The 22,220-nt window shown below is 46.2% G+C and overlaps 1 protein-coding gene across 1 annotated transcript in view; it reads left to right on the top strand.

Annotated features, from left to right (window-relative positions):
* The window catches only part of AMOTL1 (angiomotin like 1), an 84,200-nt gene extending 70,097 nt beyond the window's left edge, over nt 1-14,103 (top strand). Inside the window, exons 10-15 of the mRNA XM_029960962.1 lie at nt 2,215-2,364; nt 5,864-6,054; nt 7,356-7,481; nt 8,921-9,147; nt 9,859-10,128; nt 11,096-14,103. Coding sequence (XP_029816822.1) covers nt 2,215-2,364; nt 5,864-6,054; nt 7,356-7,481; nt 8,921-9,147; nt 9,859-10,128; nt 11,096-11,199 — 1,068 coding nt within the window. The 3' untranslated portion in view covers nt 11,200-14,103. The remainder of the gene's footprint in view (nt 1-2,214; nt 2,365-5,863; nt 6,055-7,355; nt 7,482-8,920; nt 9,148-9,858; nt 10,129-11,095) is intronic.
* Nucleotides 14,104-22,220: the final 8,117 nt, after the last annotated feature.

A 22,220-nucleotide genomic window follows, 5' to 3' on the forward strand; every position in this document is an offset into this window, starting at 1 on the left:
CATCTCCCACGATGGCACTGTCCGCACAGGCGAAGCTCCCATTTTCTTGCTCTTTTCCGCACCCGGGGCCAGGCCCAGTGCTCGGGGCAGCGCCCGGGGCCGGGCCGCGCCGTCCCCAGACAGATTAAACTTTGCTATATAACTACATAAAAAGAAATAACGAGATGCAGTGTTTGGGGGCTGCAGCTGAGCAAATCAGGCTTGAAATAAAGAGTTAGAGTAATGAACACTGAAACAACCTACTTAGGTGATAGTGGGTTCTCCATCTCTGTAAGAGTCTTTCACTCAAATCTCGTACTATAGAATTCTATTGCTCAAACTGGAGTCACATTTCTAGTGTAGATATTTTCCAAGACCTACTCATCTTTACTCAGATTTATTTGCTTGGGTCATCCTTTTTTAGCCTTAGCTCTTCCTCATCTTGATTTTTCTAATCCCTGGGACAAGGGCACTGTTCAGGCAAGTTTGCTGATCTTGTGAATAAGAGAATTGTTTAATTAAATGCTTCTCACTCTAGCAGATCACAGTTTGGAAACAGAACAAGAAGTAATTTGCTTAAATTGCATAAGAGAAATCCAGATTAGGCATTAGGGTAAAAGTTTTCTGGCAAGATAGGTTGTGGAGTCCCTACCCCTGGGGGGTTTTGTAAACTGATTGTATAGACATGTGCCAGGGTTTAGGTACAGTTGATCCTGCCTTGCAGCAGGAAGATGGACTGGTACCTCTCCAGGTGCCATCCAGCTTTTTTTTGTTGGAGTCTGTGTGTCTGTGAGGCGTTAGAGCTTAGTATCACAAATCTCTGATTGTAGTCCCTCTTTCCTTATGGATACACACTTCACTGACAACCCATTAATTCAAATAGCAACATTTTGTACTTAATTTTTTTAATGCATGGGTGATTGTTTTGTTTATAAATCTACATGCAGGATAGAAAAGTCAAGAATTGGCTAAAAAATCTCCCTGTAAATTTATGAATGTGAGAACTGTCTTGTTGCCTATCTCCTACAAAATTGTTTTTGAAAGCAGAGGACACATGAGCATCACTTCACCCACATGGGCAGAGGTGCACTCATGTGCGACTTTGTGAACCCTGGGGCTCAGAGGGCTGCTCCAAAGCCAAATTGTGGCTGCTGTGATACAGATGGACCCTACAGCTTCTGGCAGGACATGGGAGAGCAGATGAGGGACACTGAGGAGCTCCCTACCCCCCTCCAATCCCTGCTGGTGTGGCTGGGAGGCGACACAAACACCTTCCTACTGCCAAAATTGCACATTCAGCAAGAAGCCACTGCTGTGTCTGTCTTGCCAAGTCGTGAGCTCCTGAGGAATGCAGTCTTCGTGCTGCTGCCAGAGACTAGGGGGGATTATAATCTCATTAATTTTCATGGAACGCCCAGGGAGCTGTAAGCATTGGCCTGGATTGCAACAGAGCTAGAGAGGTCACACTGCCAGTTGTTGGCTCTGCCTGGTGAGGTTTGTTTGGGCCAAGCTTTGCTTTTGCTGCAAACAAGCCTGTATTTCATTTCACCTGTGACATGGATGGATTTAGGGTGGCAGAAGAGAAATTCATACCTCTTTTGGGGTATGCTTCTTGAGCAATCTCTGGCTGTAAAACCCTATATTGGAAAATCCTTGTGTCATGTTTACTCCTTCAGTAATTGCATTATATATGTAACAAGGGCCCAGCTTCAGCTGCCAAGACATCTACAGATCAGTATGGACAAGACTGTGAGCAGGGTAGAGCAGATGGAGCACTTCTGACTGCTGGCACTCTGTTTGTTCCACATGTGTTGAACAAATATGCAGAACTGAAAAAAAACCCCTCTCTGTTCAGACTCAGGCAATGTGCCAAGTGTCACCAGCAGTTAAACCCACCAGGATTTCTCTTAACTGGGTCCAACCTCTGTGTTTGCCCAAAGAGTATCCACCAATGTGATATCTCTTGCTTACAAATGGCCAGGGGGGTTCATGGTTAACAGATTCCCAGTAGTTGAAAGGTCTGGGCAGCATTCCCTCCTAAAGGGGTGGCACTGCCTCAGCAATGCCTGCTGTGCATATTCCCCATTCACCAAAGAGGCACCATGCTTCCCCTAGGGAAACTCTCAGAAGCAAATGGCTTGAGCCCAGTGCATGCCTGCAAGTGCACAGGGGTCCCAGCAGCCCAGGGTGGGGGTGCAGGGCCCTCCAGCACTGCTGACCCCCTGTACCCCACAGCTGCGCAGGAAACAGGCCTATGTGGAGAAGGTGGAAAAGCTGCAGCAGGCGCTGACACAGCTGCAGGCAGCCTGCGAGAAGAGGGAGCAGATGGAGCGGCGGCTGCGCACACGCCTGGAGCGGGAGCTGGACTCACTGAGGATGCAGCAGGTGAGGACGGAGTGGTCTGTGCAGTACCCCAGCACAGGGCCTTCGATGTTGGTTTTAAAGAGGGATGGTCACTTGCAGGCCTGCTAGCTGCCACCTTGCTTTTGGGTTCAGGTTGTTGGGCTTTCCTCCCAAACCATTCCTTTGGATGGGGTTGTGGATCAAGTGTTCAAGATCATGTTGCAGGGGGCTTTGAGACACTTGATCTCGTGAAGTTTTGCCTGCCCATGATGAAGGGACTGGATTTAGAAGATCTTTGAAGGTCCCTTCCAACCCCAACCACTCTATGATTCTTACTCCTGATCTTCAGCAGAGGATGGGGCAGCTCTGCTGTGGGGCTCCTGGACACGGCCGAGCCCTGCCTGCTGCAGGGCTGAGAGGTCCTGGTTCCCCTGCCCAAGGGCAGGCAGGGCTCTACCCTTGCATAGGGAAAACATCCTTCCAGGTTTCTCTCCAGCAATGACATATTGTGCAAAATCAGCTCCCCACAGAAGAAGGAGAGGAAGGGTGCAGTACACGTGGGTGTGAGATTTAGCCCACAGATTTTGGCTGGTCTTTCATTGAAAAAGCAAGGTGGGATGATGTGGGATTTGGTAGGAGCAGGACCTTGGGCCATGTTTGTTCTGTGCAAAGCTTGATGTATGTGGTTCACAGAAACCTCAGTCCATGACAGATCTGGAGGCAAATGGTATAATCTTCAGACAATAAATTTATTTATCAGTCCAGTCCAGAATGGGCTATAAGTGTAGATTTGCATTTCTCTGTGTACCCCCTTGGTTTTTGGCAGCCCTGTGTCCTTAGAGGGGTAGTGTTATGCTTGTATTTTATGTACAATCATTCCTTTGTTATAACTCCTCCATCCCTAAGTCCCAAATTCCAGTCACCTGTGAAAAGGAAAATAAAAAAAGCATAGGGAGGTTGCAGGAAGAATTGCCAGGCTGCAGCCCACACTGAGTGCCAAATACATGGGCACTGGCTCAGGAGGAGAGTGAGCAGATGTGCTAAATGTATCAAACTACAACTTGGGGAAGAACCAGCAACATAAGCAAAGCATGATGCTCTTGCAATTCTGAAGGGCTCACTCATATCTGTCATCGCAGGCATCTGCTGCTATAACCTTTCCTTATTTATAAGGCATTAGTGGAAACCAAAGCAGCTGTTACACAGAGCTTATGCTGCCAGAAAACAGAGGGGCTGATCCTGCCGACAGGATGGGGTTGGGAAATAGCTCTACAGTGAGTGTCAGTGGTTTGCAGAGTCATCAGATGGCCAGACCTGAGAGCATCCCCTTCTTGCCAGCAGCCCCAGGCCAGGGCAGATCCCCCCAGAACCCTTCTGCTCTCACTGCGGGTCCCTGGAGACCCTTCTCATTCGTCTCAACTCTTCCATGCTGCTAAGTGTGTTAAGTCTTTCTTACCCTGTCCACCATGGGCTTGCTGTTCAGGTCTTGTTCCAGTGGGTCTTCTCAGTTCCCCCTTAGCCAGCTTTCCTCCAGTTTAACAAAGGAATTACTTGGGGTATGACATGCTGATGCTGGTGTAGATGAAAGAACACTTGAGAAACATGCAATTAAAATTCAAGTGAAGATAAAACTAGAACTAAGAAAGGCTGGAATATAGGGACAAGTTGATACCTAAAGTAACTTGGGATGGACTGTTGCTGCAGTCCTTGTCTTGGGAGTTCAGGCTACATCTGTTCATTTTGGCAGAAAATTCCTCTGTAACTTACAGATTCCTTAATTTTTAAATTTTTTTGGCACTGTAACTAGCATTTGGATTTTGGGTTGACACAGCTCTCAAATGCCTGTACCCATTCTGTCTAGTAAGTTTTAAGAGGAAAGATACTCTAACTTCTTATCTCACCTGTCAGCTTTGAGAGGGGACTTTGGGGTTTTTTTTACTATTGTTATTTATACTTTTCGTTTATGAGCCACAATGCTGCAATGAATCATGTGGCATAAAAATACCCAGCTCTTTGCTGAAGAGCTATCTTCTCTGAGCTATTAAAATTATAGGCACTGAGACATGTTCTCATTGCAGAGAAAAAAAGGTGATTTTTTTCTCACTTTTAATGGAGTCAGCAGAAGAGATACAAGGAGACACTGAGGCAGAATATATTCTATCCCTAGCTTGCTGGTATCTGAGTCCAAATGGCAAATCTTCATTATCACTGATGAAAGAGTTGGACCCAAAAAACAATCCCTTTGAGGCTGAGCACACAGGGCTGGCAGAGCTTTTGACTCAGAAGACGACAGGCATCCATGATGTCCCAAGCTGACATTTGTAGACCAGGACCATGCTTCTAAAATATTACCTTTCTGCTAGAGATTTGACAATATTTTTGCAGGAGCAGAGTCACAGCCGTTGCTCCCAAGGGCCACACCATATTGCATTTCCAGAAAGTACCTTCCAAACAGATTGTTAATGCACCAGAGGCAAAGGCTGCAGCCTTTCCCTAGTATCTCTAGTTTCTTGTAAGCAGGAGATAAGTGTCTAGAAGAAGGAAATGTAGCTTGGAAAACGGAAATGGTTGCTGCAGCCCTCAGTGCAGTGTGATGGTACAGCTCCACCAGTGCACATTCATGATGTAGCATGGATGAGAAACCAGTGCTCCTGAGACACCATTTCCAGTTTAGCACAATACTGTGCACCATGCAGTGTAACAAATCTCTTGTATTTTTTATTTAAAAGTTCATTTATTTCTGCTGAGTTCTCCCAGAGCTTCACACCTTTCCCCTTGGCATGTGCTCATCCCTCTGCTGAGCTGAGGACCTAATCTCCATCTGCCTCCACTCTCTCTCTGCAGTGAGAGGAGCTCAGGGCAGCTACCCATGCTGCTTAGGTGACTTAATTAAGTGCTGTAACTGAGTGGGATAAATCCTGCCTGGGTAAGCGCTTTCCTTTCAGCGTAGATGCAAAGAGTTACTCAGCCACTGCTTCTTGTCAGCATCCCTACAGTGCCTCCGATCAGAAACTTAGCTGCTACACCGCAGAAAGCATCTCTTGAGGGCACATGAGAAACTAATGCGCCAGAAGAGGCTGGTGTAAATGCATGTCTGGGGCATTTTCCCAGCTGCTGTTGTAAATGGGTTACATGTCGCTTTCTTTCAGCTTTTATATATAAGTAGTAACTGACTGTCCATAGTGAGCACTGCTCAGCCATGGGATGAAGTCGCAGCAAGAAAAATATCTTTCAAAGCTTCATTGCTTCTTTTTACAACCAGCTTCTTTTCCTGTTTTTTCCTTGGTGTGGGGTATTCCGTAAATCCCTGAGATCCAGGGAGCAGCCTGTCAGCGTGGTCTGGGGAGCCATGTGCTGGGGTTGCACATATGGTCAACTTTCCTGTTTTCCTGCAGGCTAAGGGGTTTAGCCTGGGGTTTCCACCTGCCCCAGTCAAAAGACATGGGGATGTCTTTGCATGCTCCATGGAACTGGGGAAAAACAGGTTAGCAACTCCCATGCTTGGCAGGGGATGAATGTCTGTTGCTCTTTCCAATGGCAGAGGCAGGGCAGCTACCAGGCAAGCAGCCTCCCAGAGCACAATGCCCCAGCCCTGATGGAGCTGGTGCGGGAGAAGGAGGAGAGGATCCTGGCCCTGGAAGCTGACATGACCAAGTGGGAGCAGAAGTACCTGGAGGAGAGTACGATCCGGCACTTTGCCATGAATGCTGCAGCCACAGCTGCAACGGAGAGGTAAGATGACTTTTCTGTAAGCAGGCAACTCTCTTCACCATGGAAAGCATGGGGAAACAATACATGGATATTTTCTTAAGGCTGGATGTTGCTTGCCTTTCCCTGCTGAGTTGCGCCACCAGGGTTAATGCACCTCTCTGTGGTATCATGCCAGTGAGATACAATATTTGGTTAAGACAGGATTTATTCTTCTGACTAGGTCCAAAAGTTTATCAGGTCTAAGCACCTGATTCAAGCAATAGCCTCAATGGTAAAGTCTCAGGGTGCCAAATTACACAGGACAGGTAAGGCAGCTCCTCCCAACACATCAATGGAGTGAGAAGGGACTGTTGGTATATGGCTGCATCCGTTCCACGGCCTGCAATGCAGTTGTTTAACCTGTTATGAGGGAAATTTTGTGGCCTAAATCCCCTCTTTCACTGCTTCATTTATCTTCAAACTAAAATGGTTTTCCTGATAGCTAAGCTAAACTTCGATACTGCAAATTACCTCCATTGATTCTTGTCCTTCCCAGGTATACACGATAACAAACGGGTCACTGTTGATGTTCAAAGAGCCCTGTAAATATTGGAAAACAGATATTCCTTCTTGTGTCTTCCCTGGTCTGAACTAACTTACTTCCTTCAGCCATTCCTGACATGTCCTAGTGTAAACCCTTTCCCATTCACATTGCATTTGTCTGGACTATCTGTCTCCAGTTTGTCTGTGTCAAAGCATGGTGCCCAAAAGCACAAAAGGCAGTGAGACTTTCCAGCAATCAGGAGGATGGAATAATTAACTTCTGCCCCCAGTTTCTTAGAAACCAGATCCTCAGAAATTATCCTAAAAAGAGTTTTTCCTTTGAAATAAGTTTTAGATGCATGACTCAGAATGGTCCTTTCCTTTTGCACTTCAGTTTAGGCAGCAATTCCCATGCTTTTTTTCAACTGGCAAAGTGTAGAGCTTTGTTGCTAGTTTGCAACGTACTCTTGCTGTCTTGGGACCCAGTGAGTGAGTCCCTCTGATGTCTGACCGTGTCCCTCAGGATGGTTGTTAGCCTTGCATGGGTCACCCATGGTTTCAGCGTGCTCTCTCTTCCTTCATCCCAGTTAAGTTAATGTCATTAATGACCAAACCCAAGCCAAGAGTAGCCTGCAGCAGGATGACCCAATGCCAGATAGCCCTCCACTTGACAGGCAGCCATCGCTAGCTTGCTCTTTGAACGTGGGTTTGGGGTTTTCTTTGCAAGTGCCAATCTCACTTGCAAAAGCCACCCTCACAGTCTCAGGAGCCTGACTCACTGTGGTGACCCTCTTTGCCAGGGATGCCTCGGCCCCAAGCCACTCACGCAATGGCAGCTACGGCGAGATGGCGTTGGAGATGCGGGGCTGGCAGGAGGAGGAGGAGATCGTGCAAGCCAACCGGCGCTGCCAGGACATGGAGTACACGTAAGGGGACCTTGTGCCATACCTGCTTGTTGTGGTGTTTGGGCTGGGTTCGGATAAACCAGGATGCCCTTATGTTTCTTCTTGCATGCCTGGAAGGGATGGGCTTAGCTTTATGTTGACTTAGTTTTGCTCTTCAGCGTTAAAGCAGGGATTAAAGGGTTGTTGTCGTTAGATAACTTCCTTCCTAACTTCCTGTGACAAAACTGACATTCTTACCAAACAGAGGCTGTTCTACAATTAAAAGCAGGTTGGCATATAAGGCAACTGAGTGCTTGTTTAATCTCTGTGAAAATCCCCCTCTGGAAGCAGGAACATCTGGCCATAAAAGCTGAAGTTGTAATCCCACTTGTATGTAATCAGCAACATGAGGGCATTCCTTTGCCTTGCTCTTCGCTCCTTGCCTGCTTATTGCTCTTTCTAGATACACTCAGTTTTCCACATTCAAGTTATTTCTTCAGTGTTGGCTTCCCCACAAAAACACAAGTCTGCAGACACTTTAATAAAAAAGGTGTATTTGTTGCTTGTGGAAAATGTCAGTGATTGTTTTTACTGGGTTTGGTTTTTGTTTTCCACTCACAGATGTAAGATAATCCTGCTTCCAGGGAAGTAGTGGAGTTTTGCCATTGACTTAATTAAAGATAGATTAGCATCTTGTGTTTTCATTGCAAATTAGACATCTGATTATGAAAACTAATGCCAACATGAAGTTACTATCTGTCTCCTTTGTATATATAGGTGTTCCAAATGTGGCATTTTAGCTTTCACTGCTGCACAAAAGCTATGCAGATGCATTGTACTATATATTGTACAGCACGGTCAAGCTATAGTCATCTGACTATCATAGTGTACAGGAGTTTTTTTAAATATAGTTTTGTAGTCGTTCAGTATGATTTGGTGCTAATCATTCCTGGAGAAAAGTCTCAAATAATCCTGTTTTTGAGTGATTTGAGTCTTCAGGGTCTGTATGAGAGAAGTAGTGAGCTTTGCTTGGCTCTGCACACCACGTGCTGATTGTTTCTGCAGCAGTGAGGGAGAAGCAAGAGCCCAGCCCAGCTGTTAGATAAATCAAAGGGAACCTTTCCCCTGACTTCAGCAGGCCTTTACTCCAGCTGACAACAATTGTGGTAGCAACCTGCAGCCCATTTAGGATACTACCCTCATTGCTCCTGCTGGAGCATTGATAAAGCGACAGCATAGATGGGTTCAGTTAACCTTGCAGAAAAGTTTTGCCTTAATAGTTAGAAATGCTGTCTGTTTCGAAGTGCATAGTTATCCTTGGAGGAACTGCTGGGAGCTGCCTTGTCCAAGTAGCTCAAAAGCAGATGGGACAGAGCAGCAGGGCACGTACCTTGGGACCTCCCTGCTGCCCCAGAGTGTGGAGCCTTGCTCATATAAATGCCTTTTCCATTCCTGTAAGCAGAGCGTTCATATTTTGCCAGAATAAAGAATCTCCATGCCAAAATAATTGAGAAGGATGCCATGATCAAGGTCCTTCAGCAACGGTCACGAAAAGATCCAGGGAAAGCTGACAGTGCCAGCCTGCGACCAGCTCGGTCTGTCCCCTCCATCGCCGCTGCTACGGGGGTGCACTCACGCCAGACCTCGCTCACCAGCAACCAGATAGCTGAGGAGAGGAAGGAAGAGAAGCTCTGGAAGGGAAGCATAGGCGAGTCCAGCTTTTGTTTAAGTTTTGGCTCATCCATCTCTTCATCCTGATCCTTCTGCTTGAACTTAGCAAAAGTGCCTTGGCACGCATTGCCCTGACAGCTCGTTTCCAGATTACTTTCCATGGTAGAACGTGTGTCCTTGTGCTTATGTAAAAAATTAGTCAGTTTTAAACCTTGCATTAATTATACTTTTAATCATATTAAATAATTCTGCATTGATAATAGAAAGCCAGAGTTGAAAGAAGTCCTCCCAGATACAAAACCATAATGTTTACAACTTTTTGGGAGTAAATAACAAGTTTGGGCTATTAAAAAAAGCCTGATTAAAGTTAATCCAGAGGGTGAGCATCCATGTGCGTAGGACTGCATGATGTGTCAGCTAAATGGGAAAATGAGTGCAGGACTGCCTGTGGTTTGGGGCTGCATAGGATCGGTGTGTGGAGGTGTGCAAGGATGTGCCAGGAGTAAGTGCCACTGGGATGAGTGTGCAGAAGGGAACACAGGAAGGGGAACCCGCTTTCAAAATCTATTTGTAGGGAAGTACTATATGTATGTTAGAAAAAGAGCAACAGATAGCATCAAGGGTAAAAGCTAATCCAAGCTAAGGGCCTGGAGACATACCCAGACCAGCACCTTGTAGCTAAGGGGTGGGGCAAAGGGACAGCACTTGCATTTGAGCCAGCATGTGACTGACCTTTATGTGTTTTCAGGGCTGCTCTTGGGGAAGGAGCACCACGACCACCCACCAGGCCCCTCACTGCCTCCTCCTCTGCCCTCCTTGTCGTGCATGCCTGTCCCAGTGCCGGCAGCCTCCCACGCGAAGACAGCCAGCAAAGACAGCAGCACCCAGACGGACAAAGCTGCCGAGCTCTTCTGGCCCGGCACTGCCTCCTTCCCCGGCCGGGGACGGCTGGGTACCACCCCGTCACACAGCCCAGCTCCACGGGCCCCGGGGACACGAGTGGCCTGCGAGAAGCTGGGTGAGCTCTGCCAGATCCCCATGTCAGTGCAAAATGTCAGCACCCCCCAGGCTGTCAGCAGATCCCCAGAGACACCCTAGTATTGATGGTGTGTGTATGTGTGTGATGCTATTACAGTTTGTTAGGCGGAGTGGAGGTTTCTCCAGGGAAACTAAAATTGTATAGAGAGAACTTTCCAAGGCTGCCCAGTCTGGCTTTGCAGAGCTTCATGCTCAACAGCTTCTGTAAAGCTCCACTCACATGTGGCAGGCAGTTTGCAGCAAATGCAATTATTCATGCTGCCAGATATAAAATTGCCGAGTTTCACGCCTGGAAAACACTCCACACCTGCTCACATACTCAGACTCTTCTCTTTTTTTTCAACTAAATCACAGTTAGTGAAAGTACCATTTTCTCCCTAATTTTTAAAGGGAAACTGGAGGGAAAAGTATGGAGAAAGTGGAGATCTTGTTTTAGGGAGGATAAAAAAATAAAATTTTAATTATTTTTGAAAGGTGGGAACTGCTGGTTTGCTACCCTAACGAAGGAGATATGTCTTTTGTGCATGTTATTTTGAAAATACCCATTTCCTACACATTCATCTCCTCTGAAAAGCAAGCTTTTGATCTAAGAACATGCCATGTATCATTAGAGGGCTGACTGTCACTGAACTAGATGATCTTTAAGGTTCCTTCCAACCCAGACCATTCTATGATTTTAATTAAAGAGGTACTTTGGTCTGTATCTCTTAAATATCATCTTTGTGCCTACCCTTGAGGTCTGCGTACACTGACACACCTGCTCTCGTTGTGCAGGGAATTAAGCATTACATATTCTCAGTGTCCTGAACAAATTGGGTTTCAGGATGTAGGATGTACAGTTAGGACATGCCCCACCTTTGCTTCCCCAAAAATGGGTTGATACTTGCTTTGAACAACTTGCTGTTGAATTTGAGCTGAAGACCAACTTTCCCTTCTTTCCATTTCAGAGAGCTCCAGCCACACGAAGCTGCCTGACAGCAAAGGCAGAGTGAGCAGCTTGCTCCACAAGCCTGAGTTTCCAGATCAGGACATGATGGAAGTCCTCATCTGAGCAGGGGACAGCGTCTCTGGGGTTTTGTGTGTGTACAGCCAGATCCAAGATGGTCCTCAGTGTGCCAGCCTTGAAAACTAACCCTTACAGTTTGAAGGAAGATAAAGTTTTTGCCCAAAATGAAGCTTGAGTCTGTTATGTGTAGACTTTGGACCAGGCGAGAAGTCAAGAGCGCTGAAGAGGAGCGATGAAATGAATGTCTGGGATTTTCTAAACAGAGGGGGGCATTGAAAATGGAAGATGGTGTGAGAAGGGGATCATTGAGGCAAAAAGAAACTGGGTTTTCTGGCATAAAGAGAAAGTAGTGAAGTTAAAGACTGGTTGCACACTGCCACTCTGTTTTCCTACCTCTCTGCAGCCAGGACAGGGAGTGAAATCCTGTCTCCTTTGAGGCCAGAGGGAGTTTCTGAGTAACGCAGGAAAAACTTGCATCTTCCTCAGTATAAGTGCGTTTCTCAAAAAGTTTCAAAGTCTCAAAAATTTCACTGCCTAGTTTTTGTGAATAATTGGTCTGTAGGTGTACACGGCAGGTTCTTGTAAGTATTTATTTGAAGTGGCGTGGTATGGTTTTCCTGGGCAGGCAGGTCAGGTGCCTCTTTCCTGGCTGGACAAGTGTTGCTCTTGTAGCTGGATTTACAGTGCAAATATTCGTGTCTTGCAACCTCAGAGCTTGCTGAGACTTCTTTTTTTGGTAGGAGCAGTTGTTGGCTGGAATTCTCATGGAGGATAAATGTGGGGGGGGAGGGGGAGGGTGCTGAAGCAATCCCTGTTGTAACCATAGGAAGGTTTCAGGAGGGAAAGTTAAGGGAGGATTCCAACAGCTCCCTAAAGGGCTGTGCAGTACAGAGTTCCTTCAGAGGGGGGCTGCATGGTTGTGTTTTCAGAGGTGTTAAGTCCATGAGATCAGAAGATACCTCTTAATGTGTACTGGTTCATAGTATTAGAAGAACCAGTGTGCTTGTGGTAAGAACAAGATTTTTCCTTATTTTCAATGCCTACAGCCAAATCCTACTTTTCTTGACCATACAAACCTGCTGTTCAAGCTGATGTGGGACTGGGCATTAAGAGGTGTGGAATCAGGCCGGGAAGGCTTTAACTGCAAAGCAGTATGTGAGCATCATGTATTTTTTGTGCTGAGGTGAGGTTTCTTTTCACCTTATTTTACCTAGGATGGAACATTTCTCATTTTCAGCTTTGTCTCTGAATTTAGTAAGAGATGGTGACTGACTGTAAGGCAGTCAACTCACCAGCTGTGTTAATCATGGCATACCATTTGCTTTGTGCATTGCACATGCTGATAGGGAAATTTTCCTCTGTGAGGTATTTTTGTATTGGCTTTGCAGTTCCTGAACCTTGTGGTGCACCGTAATGACTTTAAGAAGAACTTGGCTTTGGGAAAAAGGGTGATGGGATTTAATGTGAAGCTGCCTAGAGTGGAAGAGTGATGGATGCTAGAAGTAATTGTGTGCTCAGGGCTGGCTCAAAATCACCCCTTCCTGTAGGTATCAAATCATAGCCCTTGACCATGAGAACACCAGGCATTTTAAACTCTGCTTTTGCTGAAAACTGAAGACCTTGCGAACTCAAAGCCTGCTCAGGCAAGAGCCTTGTGGTCAATACTGCCTGGCTGATACCTTCCTTTTTTAAAGAAAAAAACTGCTATGTTAAAGCTATGCACTTATTTTTGTGTGTACATAGAATTAGACACATGTTGTTGTCACCCTCTTTCTGATTTTTGCACTTGTTAAATGCAGTAGTGGTAGGTAGGTTGTGTGGGCAAGCGAACTGCGTGTTTTAAGTATTAGCAGCTTTGCATTGTGAAACCAAATGTGTAAAACCCTTGGAAGATGTTATGCAGCTTAATATATGCCTTGTAAGATAATTTTATTTTTTTCCCTAAAGTTAATTTAAACGTTGTAATTGTTTGCATCAAAGCCAGGCCTGCACGTGACATCACTGCTGACCCACCTCTGTGGCCCTTCCTCAAGTGTCTGTGGTAGGACTGGGGTGGGAGGAAGACAAAGCAAGGGAATACAAGTAAAGTTTTGGTGAATATTTAATTTCATCAGTTTTTAAACAAGAAATAAGGATACCCACGTGCTTGTAAGTCCCTAAGTGTTTTATTGCCAGCTGTATTATTTCTTTTGATGAAACTGTTCAATAAGTTGTGTGCAGGCGGACAGGGAGGTGTCCAGCAGAAACACTGTTGGATCAGCATGCGTGATAAGGCTTTCAGTTATGTTTGGTAGTGGTTCTGCTCAGCTTCTCCAAGTCAGCTAGAGTACAGAATTCCTCCTTCTCCTTGTGGAGACCACAGTACCTCCAATTTCCAAAGCTGTGTTTACAATTGATGGTGCCCCAGATTCATGGTTACATATAGGAAACTGTTGGATACTGTGGTGTAGGCAACTCTTGTTGTAGGCAACAGCTTAAATGACCCAAAGGTTCATTCTCCTCAATTGTGTTGAACTCAAGAGATGTCAGTTTTCCTGGAGGGAAGGTCTGGAGGACCAGCAGGTTGCCTCCCAGCCTGAGCACTAGCAGGACTTGTGTGGAGTACTACTGCCATAGGTCAGCCCCTCTCAGCAGAGCGGTACAGTTCCGTTTGTGCTGATTTTCCCAGCTCTTTGAACTGTTTTGTTGTTTTGGGAAACTGTGCTGTAGCCATTCCAGGTGACATTGGTAACTAGTTGTAAAATACTGTCATTTTTTATTGTCATTGGTTGTATAGAGAAGTTTGTGTACAGTGTTGTACAGCTGGAGGGTTATTTGTACATAGGGGGGGAAATGAAGAACGTTATGTGTCACCCCCAGCAAATGTTGATATTGTTGGTCAGCCAAAGATTTCTTATTCTTTGCTGTTTAAACTTGTGCCTTACTATTGTATATAATAAATGTATAAACATGTTTATTTTCTCACTTTTCCAGTGTGAATATATTCAGACTACAAGAAGAAAGACCTTTTAAAACAATTCTCTAAGCTTTGCACACAATGTGCTAAGACAAAGCGAGGATACCGTGGGGACTTAAAGGTTGCATCTCCTGTTTTTCACCATTTTTAATGGAAGGCCCCACAGCAAGTGCCACCAGTGGGTGTATGTGGGCATGAAATCAGTGGGTCTCCAAAGCAGAGAATCAAACTGGGAGCTTGGTCAAGCAAGAAAAGTAGGATTTTAGTGAGATTATCTTCACCTGAAGAAAATGAGGGTGGAAACTTAATGAGACAGTTTGGTGAAGATCTGAATATGCTTCAGCCCTGCATTCCTGCTAAGCATAGAACTCCCACTGATTTTTTTAGTATGTTCTTCAGGGTCTGGGGCTTCTTTTTTGACAGGTGTTTGGTCAGTGTGAGTGAGGTACCTGAACACCTTGTAGACCTAGATATTCTTGAAGTATCTAACTATAATGTCTTCAGTAAGGAATAAAGATCAGATCTCATTTGAAGCTGTTGTGCGGGCAAAGGAAATGCTCCAGCCTGGTGGAAGTATTGTTTGTTTATGCAATTGAAATAAATAGGGAGAGGGGTGAAAAAGTTACCCAAGTGTCTAGCTTTGAGTAATGGAGATTTGCTCAGCAGGCTCTCACATGCACTTGAAAGTATCTATTAGAAAATTCCTGAATCAGGTCCCAGGGAGCTGCAGGCATGAAAGGCATGAATGCCACTAAGGGCATCTCTCTTGTATGAGTTCTCCTCTGCCTGTCCCAACCTCCTCTCCCCAGATCCTTGCACATGTTGTCAACAAGGGTCTGGGGGGGTTGCAGAAACTCGAGCAGTGGTTTTGCTTCACCCCCATCCCAGCACCTCATATTCCCTGTGTGAGCACAGGTCAGCCTGACCCATCTGATCACTCCATTTTCAAGACATGGCAGCTGAAAGTATTTGTTGTGCCCTGGCTCTTTACCAACAAGAACAAAAATTTGGTGATTGTTGAGATTTGACAGCAAAATTTGGGGCTTGTTTTTGTGAAGGTCACGGGAGAAAAGAAACTAACAGAGGGTGGGAAAAGTCTCATGGCCATCTGTGTTCAGGTATGACAAAGAGGGGGCTTATTCCATTTTTGGGTTGTGTCTTCACCACAGATGCTCCAGCCAAAAATAGAATATCACTGTAACACAATCTGCAGGTTAAGTATATTTTGCATATTAACCTCAGGCATAGACATGCAAAGAAGCAAATTCCACAGTCAGTTTGTTTAAAATTAAAATCCATGATCCCAAAAGTAAGTAATGGACAGGGATCTCCTTACTTGCCACATAGAGGGAGAGAGCGCAGAAGAGCCAAAAACATTAATAAAATTGACATTTAGAAGCATTCAAAAATCAAGCCCCATCCAAAATGACGAGACCTTTCCAGTATTCACTGGGATTCAGTGCACTGTGCAGCTGCGATGTCTCTTCTGTGCTGGTTTCAAGACCATGTTCAAGACCTTCTCCTCCCTAAGTTTTAGAGGAGCAAGTGTACAAACAGCAGTGAGGTGCCTTCTTGGGGAAAAGATTCCTCATGTCGCTAAATGCCTCTTGGGGTAGGACTTAGGGTATGCTGCAGGGAAATGTGCACAAGTGCAGACATCAGTTTCCAGCAGGAAGGACGCTGCCAGCTGTCTGCTTGTCATCAGAATCCCCAGTCCGCGGTCTAGATGCAACCCAACAATCTGGACTGGGCCTGAGCACTGTGCTGTGTTCCTTAGTTAGGTTTTTGGATACCCTGTGGCAGACGAGCTGCTCATCCAGAAAGAGGGCAGCATGGGCATGGGAGAGCTGCAGTGGATCGGTGGTACCTGGTGAGTTTGGTGCTGGGCTGCCCCTCCCAACCATCAGTCTGCAATGATGGGGGCTTGGGAGGCCAACTACACATGAACCCCAAAACCCTCTTCTTACAGATTGGTAGCTCTTACTACACAGAGATTGTGGAAATTTGAGAAACACTCCTCCTCTTCCCCATAGTGCAAGAGTGTTGTTCAAACAGCAGCCTGGGGGGAAAGCAAAGTGCAGGGAAGTGCCTGAGGCGGGTGCCAAGCCAGTGCTGGCACTGCATCAATGTGCTGGTTATGGGCCCACCCCTTGAATGCCAGTACTAAAACTGGTGATTGCAGTGGCCCCACAAGCCTGAAGGTAGTAACCCCCCTCTCTGCTGACCAAAGCAAATGGGTAAAACAGGGCACAATGTGCAAAGTGCAATACCACCTGAGAGATGGGTAAAACACAAGCAGCTGTTGTTGTCCCGCTGTGATTAATGTTCATCCAGACCTTAAGCCGTGGTTTCACAGCCTTGTAAAACCACCCTCCAGTGCCCAGCATTCCTGAGCTATAAAAGGCCCAGGAATTCATTGACTCAAGGTATGAAGACCACGAGCTATTTTCTTTCATACCGACCACTTCAGCTTTAGATGAATAAAATATCAGTGCGCATATTTTCCAGAGTAACCCTGTGTGGCCCTACTGTAGCCCAGATCTCGGTCCTATTCCAGTGACCTCCACTTTGACACAAAGCAGGGCAGTAGTAAGAGATGAGACCCAGGTCCATGTTGGCCCCCCCATCTTGTGGGGGGCTGAGGACCTGTGGCAAAACTCAGTGCTGGATGGGGTTTTGTTTTCCCAGGTACCACATGATGAGGCAGTGATGGAGCTCTCAGGAGATCATACCCACAACTGACCAGTGGCTTTCCTGGTTGCTCGGTGGAGTCTTTGACTCCACATTTATAGCTCCCCCAGTTCCTGCATGCCCTGGGAGTGCCCTCAGGCCCCAGCAGAAGCAGGGTGGGCAGCCAGTGACCCTCCAGGCATGCAAAGCTTCCTGCAGGACAGCTGGGCTCAGAATGAGGACAAGAGACTGTGATGGCATTTGACATCCGTCTGCCAGTCCCTGGTTTGGGACTTGATTAACCCAAGTAGGAAAACTTGCTGGGAGGAAGCTCCAGGAGGGAGAAAGGTGTAATAAGGTGTGAGGAGATGGAGGTCCTCTCCCTTGGCAGGTTATTCAGAGCATTTTTAAGACAACCCATTCTGGTAGGCTTGCTCTTAAAATCACACTGCAATTTGGTGCTCAAAAAAAATCAGTTTATGTGAATTCCACCTGAATTCATAGCACACCCAGAAATGACTGGCCAAGTACCCAAATCCAGTGGCTTTCTGCACTTACTGGAGGATTGGTGGCCACCATGTCTTTGCTGTGATGCTAAATCCCAAGCCCATCAAAGGTGGGACCTGGTAAGCCCATGGAGCACCCAAATGAGTTGCCCCAGGACTGTTGAAGGAGCAGAAACAGCCCATCATCCAGGTTCGGACAGAGCCCTGTCATGGGGAAGCCCCTCTCTTCCTTGCTGCTGGGTGAAGCAGGATGTAGGGATGGGGCAGCCTGTGGGTCCAGCCACCTCTCACAGGGGCTGGAGAGGGGTCTATTTATAGGGCATGCTCACCACAACCCCACAGGGAACCTATGTTGTGTGGGTTTGGCCTTAATTAGGTTTGGGACTGACACGAGTTAGAGAACTGAAGCACCACCTGCACAAACCCATGTCTGGGGTGGGCATGATGCCAGGGGCAGCAGTAACCTGTCTGCTCCCTCCATAGGGGAGAGTGGGTGAGCAGAGCAGCCTGTCCCCATCCATGCTCCTCCACAGGGACACATCATCATCCATGCCTTGCTCCTCTGCAGGGAAACACCCCCAGCCACGACCTGTTTTCTTGCAAAGATACATCCTTATCCGTGCCCTGTTTCCTTGTAGGGATGCATTCCCACTCCTGGCCCTGATCACCCCTGCTGCAGAGCTGGCAGGCTCATCATAGAATCATAAAATGGTTTGGGTTGGAAGAGACCTTAAAAATCATCTAGTTTCAACTCCCCTGCCATGGCAGGGACACTTTCCACTAGGCCAGGTTGCTCAGAGCCCCATCCAACCTGGCCTTGAACATTGCCAGGGATGGAGCATCCACAACATCACTGTGCAACCTGTTCCAGTGCCTCAACACCCTCATAGTAAAGAATATCTTCCTCATACCCAACCTAAACCCACCCTCTTTCAGTTTAAGTTAAAGCCACTCCCCTTTGCCCTATCACTACATACCCTTCTAAAAAGTCCCTCTGACTTTCTTGTAGCATCCCTCTTCTAGCTCCTGCTTTCATCTTCAGAGTACACATCCCCCCCTGACTTTTTACTGCCCCCCTCTCACTCTTCTGCCTCCAACATCTTTTCCCAACTCAACCCTGCCAGAAACAGGCAGGGAAAGCCCAGGAAAATCAGGTTCTCGTGCCACCAGTTCCCCATGTTTCAGTGTTAAGTTTTAAGACTGAACAGCTGGTAGGAAGGGAATGCCCTTATCTAGGTGTTTGTACAGTGCCTTGCACAGTGAGGCCATGTGTGGTGGCCCCTAATTCTTGTCTCAAGCTGTAAATAATTGTATTTGTTGCTGATTATTATGATTATTATTATCTGCACACCAGCTTGGTGCACCTTTGCTTTTAACATGAAATCATTGTACAAGTTCCCCAAGCCTAAATCTGGTGCACAAGTCAGAGCCCTTTCACTTAGGTGTTAAATAATGCCTTATCCCCATGACAGGGCTTTTTTTAGATGGATAAGCCATGAGTGCCTTATTGTGTTACCCAGATGGCTCTTCTGCCTGCAGGGCCCTGAAGCCTCACTTGACCCTGCTGGGGCTGCACCAGCATCCTTTGTCCCTGTCACCATCTACCACCAACAGGTCCCCAGTGCCATTCTCCAGCAGCCATGTGCCAACTCCTGGGCAAAACCAAGCTGGCAGCAAGGTGTCTGCCTCTGTGCTTGAACAGTATGGGAGCCACTTACCCTGCTGCCCTGTCCTGCCTGCTCTTCCATGGCACTTAAACTAGGAAGGCTCTGGGATGGGGGTCACGGACATCATGTGTTTGTGCAGCATACAGCACAGATGGATTTTGTTCTGAAGGGTCACTCCAGCCCGTAATGATGATGCTAATATCAAGTGTTATAGTAATAGTAACTATAGCAACAGCAATAGTAGAGGAAGAGATGGAGCAAGAGAAATAAGATTTAAGACCAGGAGGAACCTGATCTAGTTGATGTCCTCCATCATTACATGTGGGTTGGACTAGGTGAATTTCAGAGGTCCACTGGAACCCAAACCATTCTCTTATCCTATGATAAAAATATAAATAAGAATAAGAATAGGAATTGGAACAAGAAAATAAGAAAATAAAAAAGAATAGTAATAGGAAAAAGCATAATAAAAAATTCAATTAATCATGGGGAACAAGAAAATTAGGAAGAGAAGAAGAAGAGGAAGAAGAAGAAGAAAAAGAAATTTGCAAGTGGCAAAAGAAAGGTTTGAGTGTGAAGAATTTGATTGTACAGTGAACTACACATTCATGCTAGAGGAAAATTGTCTGTTGACAGTGGCCAGGCCAGTTCAAATATAGGCCTCTCCAGGTAAAAAGCTCTAAGCACAGGTCTTTGAGTTTTTGTGGAGAAAATGGAATTGTGTGCTCCTGGGAACTGGGTTGCACTTGAAAACTCTTTATTACATAGCCCCTGGGTTTAAAATCCTCCTTGCATCATCATCCAGTTGAACTCTTCAGACCCAAAACAGCTATAACAGGCCAGGTTCATTTCAGTTTTAGAGAGGAATTTCATACACCTCTCAAGAGCAAACATTTCTCAGCACTTGACAGCCTTCACCCAGCACATGTCGGCTTTCTCCTTGGATCTTTCACCAGTGGCAAAATTTTTCCCATGTGAAAAATGTGCTTGAAGTCCAAAGTAAAAGAGACTTTTTTAAATGGAGGAACTCACACCCGGCTCACTGGAGAGGGGAACACTGTTTTGAGGCCTCCCTCAGGAGCAGCTCTAGAGTTGTGCTGCCCTGGACATTTGTTGGTGGGACATTGTAAGGGCTGCTTGGGCACTGACCAGCAGCTGGGAGTCCTTTTGGCAATCTCCTCCTCACCCCACCAGCTCCACATCTCCCCTGTGGGGGACCATCAGGGAAGAACTGTGGAGTCTCTACCCATCACCAAAGGCATTTGCGTGGATTATCCCGCTGGCTGCTGTATGTGTCAAAGGTTTCTCTTAGTAGACCATTATAAAAAGAGGGATAATTGGAAGGAACACATTTGACTGTGCATTGTCTGTTGGGCAGCATTCCTGGGGTGAGCACTGTAGCCATTCCTCCTCATGCTGGTGAAACATCTCTGTCAAACCCTTCCAGTCTTTTCTAAACCTTTCCTTCCAGACCTGTGAAGCAAATTGTTCTCAGTCATATTGATACTTGTTTGGGCCTCAAGTTAGCAGTGTACCCCTTAGCTGTAAAGAGAGACAAGGGACTGGGGAGTCAGCCCTGCTGTGGTGGAGGCAAAGCACATTCCTACAGATTTTAAGACATGGGATAGAGATGGTCTATGAACCTGATCTTATCTCCAGAAAGCCAACAGAGCAGAAGGATCTGGACAGACTGGATCGATGGGCTGAGGCCAGCTGTATGAGGTTCAACAAGGCCAAGTGCTGGGTCCTGCACTTGGATCACAACAACCCCAGGCAGTGCTACAGGCTGGGGGGAAGAGTGGCTGGAAGCTGCCTGATGGAAAAGGACCTGGGAGAGTGCTGGTCCACAGCGGCTGAACATGAGGCAGCAGTGTGCCCACATGGTCAGGAAGGTCAATGGCATCCTGACCTTCAGGAATAGTGTGACCAGCAGGACCAGGGCAGTGATTCTGCCCCTGTACTCGGCACTGGTGAGGCTGCACTTCGAATCCTGTGTTCGGTTTTGGGCCCCTTACTGTAAGAAAGATATTGAGGTGCTTTAGCATATCCAGAGAAAGGCAGCGGAGCTGGGGAAGGGTCTGGAGCACAAGTCTTATGAGGAGCAGCAGAGGGAGCTGGGAGTGTTTAGTCTGGAGAAAAGGAAGCTTATCTCTCTCTACAACAACCTGAAAGAAGGGTGAAACCAGGTGGGTGTCAGTCTCTTCTCCCAGGTAACAAGTGACAGGATGAGAGGAAATGGACTGAAGTTGCACCTGGGGAGGTTTAGATTGGATATTGGGGAAAATATCTTTACAGAAAGAAGTTCAGTTCAGAAAGAACAGTTGTAAAGCACAGGAACAGGCTTCCTAGGGAACTGGTGGAGTCACCATCCCCAGAAGTGTTAAAAAGATATGTGGATATGACACTTGAGGACATGACACATGTTTAATGGTGAACATGGTGGTGATGCTGGGTTGACAGGTGGGCTTGATGATCTTAAAGCTCTTTTCAAACCTATGATCTTTAAAGTCCTTTGCCAACCCAAACCATTCTTTGATTCTATGATCATTAGGGTCAGATTTGGGTATGGACAAGGATTTCTGTCTTGTCATAGAGTTGAGACTGTCAAGCGTGGGAGTGGTGTGTTTAATGAAGACCTTAATTTCCCATCACACTGCTAGTAATGATGAGATGTGGCTACTCCTGGACACAACAATCTGGTTTCTTTGATGAAGTGTAATTAATCCAACAGGAAGGAAGACTTTTTTGCTTGGCTTTGATAAAAACTAAGGGCATTTGATAAGAACCAAAGGAATTTGTCATAGAAAATATCTTGGATTGAATGCCTCCATGGTATTTCAATTTAAACTAAAAATGAGTTGTTAGCTTGCTGCTAACTTTTTCAGAGAGGGAATTTTGAGAAATTAAGGGAATTAATCAGGGAAATCAACTAACTTAAAACAATCTGGAGTGCAATCCCAGGCAAGAAGAAGAGACCTCTCAGGGGAAAGGCTAAATCCTTAAATTACCACAAAAAAAAATAGTATTAGGAATAACCACAAGCCTGTAATGGACAGAAAAAGGGATTAACCAGCCAAGAGAGGTTTATGTTAAAGTTCAGGCAGTGCAACGGTAACATGAGAACTGCCAAAGTCAAGCTGTGCTAGATCTTCACAAAGAAATTAAAACAAATAACAAAAAGTTCCTGAATCATAAACCCAGAAAGAAACGTGGCTTTTGCATGCCCAGGGTGTGGCTAAAGATACTAAATCCCTCCTAATACTACAT

The sequence above is a fragment of the Manacus vitellinus genome, unplaced genomic scaffold (genome assembly GCF_001715985.3).
Source record: "Manacus vitellinus isolate BGI_N305 unplaced genomic scaffold, ASM171598v3 scaffold_2_pilon, whole genome shotgun sequence".
Taxonomy (NCBI): Eukaryota; Metazoa; Chordata; class Aves; order Passeriformes; family Pipridae; genus Manacus; species Manacus vitellinus.